The sequence below is a fragment of the Etheostoma spectabile genome, chromosome 5 (assembly GCF_008692095.1).
Source record: "Etheostoma spectabile isolate EspeVRDwgs_2016 chromosome 5, UIUC_Espe_1.0, whole genome shotgun sequence".
NCBI lineage: Eukaryota > Metazoa > Chordata > Actinopteri > Perciformes > Percidae > Etheostoma > Etheostoma spectabile.
In genome coordinates, this window is record NC_045737.1 from 23,766,045 (window position 1) to 23,768,080 (window position 2,036).

At 39.8% G+C, this 2,036-nt stretch overlaps 1 protein-coding gene across 3 annotated transcripts in view; it reads left to right on the top strand.

Annotated features, from left to right (window-relative positions):
* The window catches only part of slc15a4 (solute carrier family 15 member 4), a 26,929-nt gene that overhangs the window by 11,344 nt on the left and 13,549 nt on the right, over positions 1 to 2,036 (top strand). For all 3 annotated transcript variants that reach the window (XM_032516631.1, XM_032516632.1, XM_032516630.1), the window contains one exon: positions 280 to 438. In XM_032516631.1, coding sequence (XP_032372522.1) covers positions 280 to 438 — 159 coding nt within the window. The remainder of the gene's footprint in view (positions 1 to 279; positions 439 to 2,036) is intronic.

Sequence of the window (2,036 nt, forward strand, 5' to 3'; positions counted from 1 at the left end):
CAATTCGGGGTTCAGTGTCTTGCCCAAGGACACTTGGATCGAACCACCAACCTTCCAATTGGCAGGCAACCGCTCTACCACTGAACCACAGCCGCCCTAAACAATAAACAATACTTTAAGTTCACTCGCTGCCCTCTTTGCATTTTTTCTTAATTTTAGTATGTTGCAGAGTTTTAGCTGATGTATGTATGTGTGGTTGTGTGTGTTGTGTTTGTAATATTTTTAACATTTACCCGCTGCTAACTGTGGTCATGTGCACTTTTTTCTGTCTGCCTTCAGGTATTTTGGAGACCAAACGCCTGGAGATCATCAAATCAAATGGTACCATTGACCAGGTGCTTGGCAAAGTTATTTACTACGCGGCAGATTTACCCATATGGTGGCAAGTGCCTCAATATGTGCTGATAGGAATCAGCGAAATCTTTGCCAGCATTGCAGGTAAAGTTGTTTGACGTCTTCTGTGTCTCATCTAGCACAGCTGTCAGGTAGACATGATGATTCAGACTTACAGTGAAACACAGTATCCTTCAGTGATTAGCCTCGTAGTTTGAGCTAGTGTAATTCACTTCTCTTTTGAAACAGTTTGTTTGATCCATTGCCTGCACCGGCTTCATGTGTTTGTGGCTTGTAGTCCAGTAAATAGCCTAAGAAGTCCATTGATAATTGCAGGGTTTTCCCTACCATTATAAGGCTTAGACAGGGCACCCAAGTCATTTTTGTGGACCACCTAAGCCAAATGAATGTAAAATCTATGTGACATTAAAACTAACTTAATTACTTTTATCAGATCTAATGATTGTAGTTAGTACCCAGTAGACTTCCTTCGCCAGTTCTGTCTTTGAGCTTTTTAAGTGTTATTTATTAAGGATATGCTGTAGCTTTTCCAATGTTTTAGACACATATATGGTAATAATAATGGTCCAACATGATGTAAAATTGCATATTACTTTTATTGAAATCGTAACATTTTCTTGAGGGATGAACCCTAAACCCTCGGCCAAATATGTGCACTTAAGTCTTCTCATTTTTTCATGCCACTGCAAGACATTGTTTAGCAATGGGACATTTTATAAATATGTAGTGATTAAAGTAGCCTTTAAACAATTGAAGTGATGATGAAAGCTATGACTTCACCCCAGCCAATGACTATCCGCACATCTTCCTCTGTTTGTTTTTCAAACAAATACAGTAGACACACACATATATGCATCTTTACACTATACCATGTATCTCTGAGGGTATAATCACATTGGCAACACGAATAACATAACACCAACTTTTAACCTTAATGTTCAGCCGGTCTGTGTGTTGACATTTACCACACACAATCACACTTGAGAGAGGGATAATACTGACAAATTGTACTTGCATACACTGCATTGCAAGTTCTACTCTCAATTATCATATAAGCGCCCTACCCAAGCTGACACACTGTTCACAGAGACATGTTACACTTGAATACACAGAATATGATGGGAAGTTGAATTATCAGTAAACCACATTGAGGGTGCATCATGGACTTGCAAAATCGCCAACAATGGTCCAAAACAACCAGAGAAATTGCTTCCTTGATGTAAAGGGTATAACAAAACTCCAGGTTGGCATATCTCCAACTGTAAAGCACAGACACAATTTGATTAATCTCCATTGGTGTGTTGGCAGCCAAAGTTCCAAAGGCATATCTTAAAACCTTGGCACAAGCCAAAACTATCTGCATGACTCACCTAGAGCCCAGTGGCCACACTGCCTGAGATGGACGGCTAGTATTATAGGATAGCCGGATTACAAGGCTCTTCTCAAATACAACATTAAGTGTAGTTATGATAGGAGGCTGTCTCTGCTGGTAGTTATCTGGAAATAGCCGCTGGTTACGTGATAATAGCTTTATCGAATAAAGCTTTTAGGAGGAGGCGGCCATTGAAGACAACTGCTTTGCTCTTATTATTGAACCGTCTGCACTGTTCCATTATTAACTGCCATAATATGAAAGTGTGCAGATGTGATCTTAGTGAAGTGGTAGGGTAGCCTTAAACCTA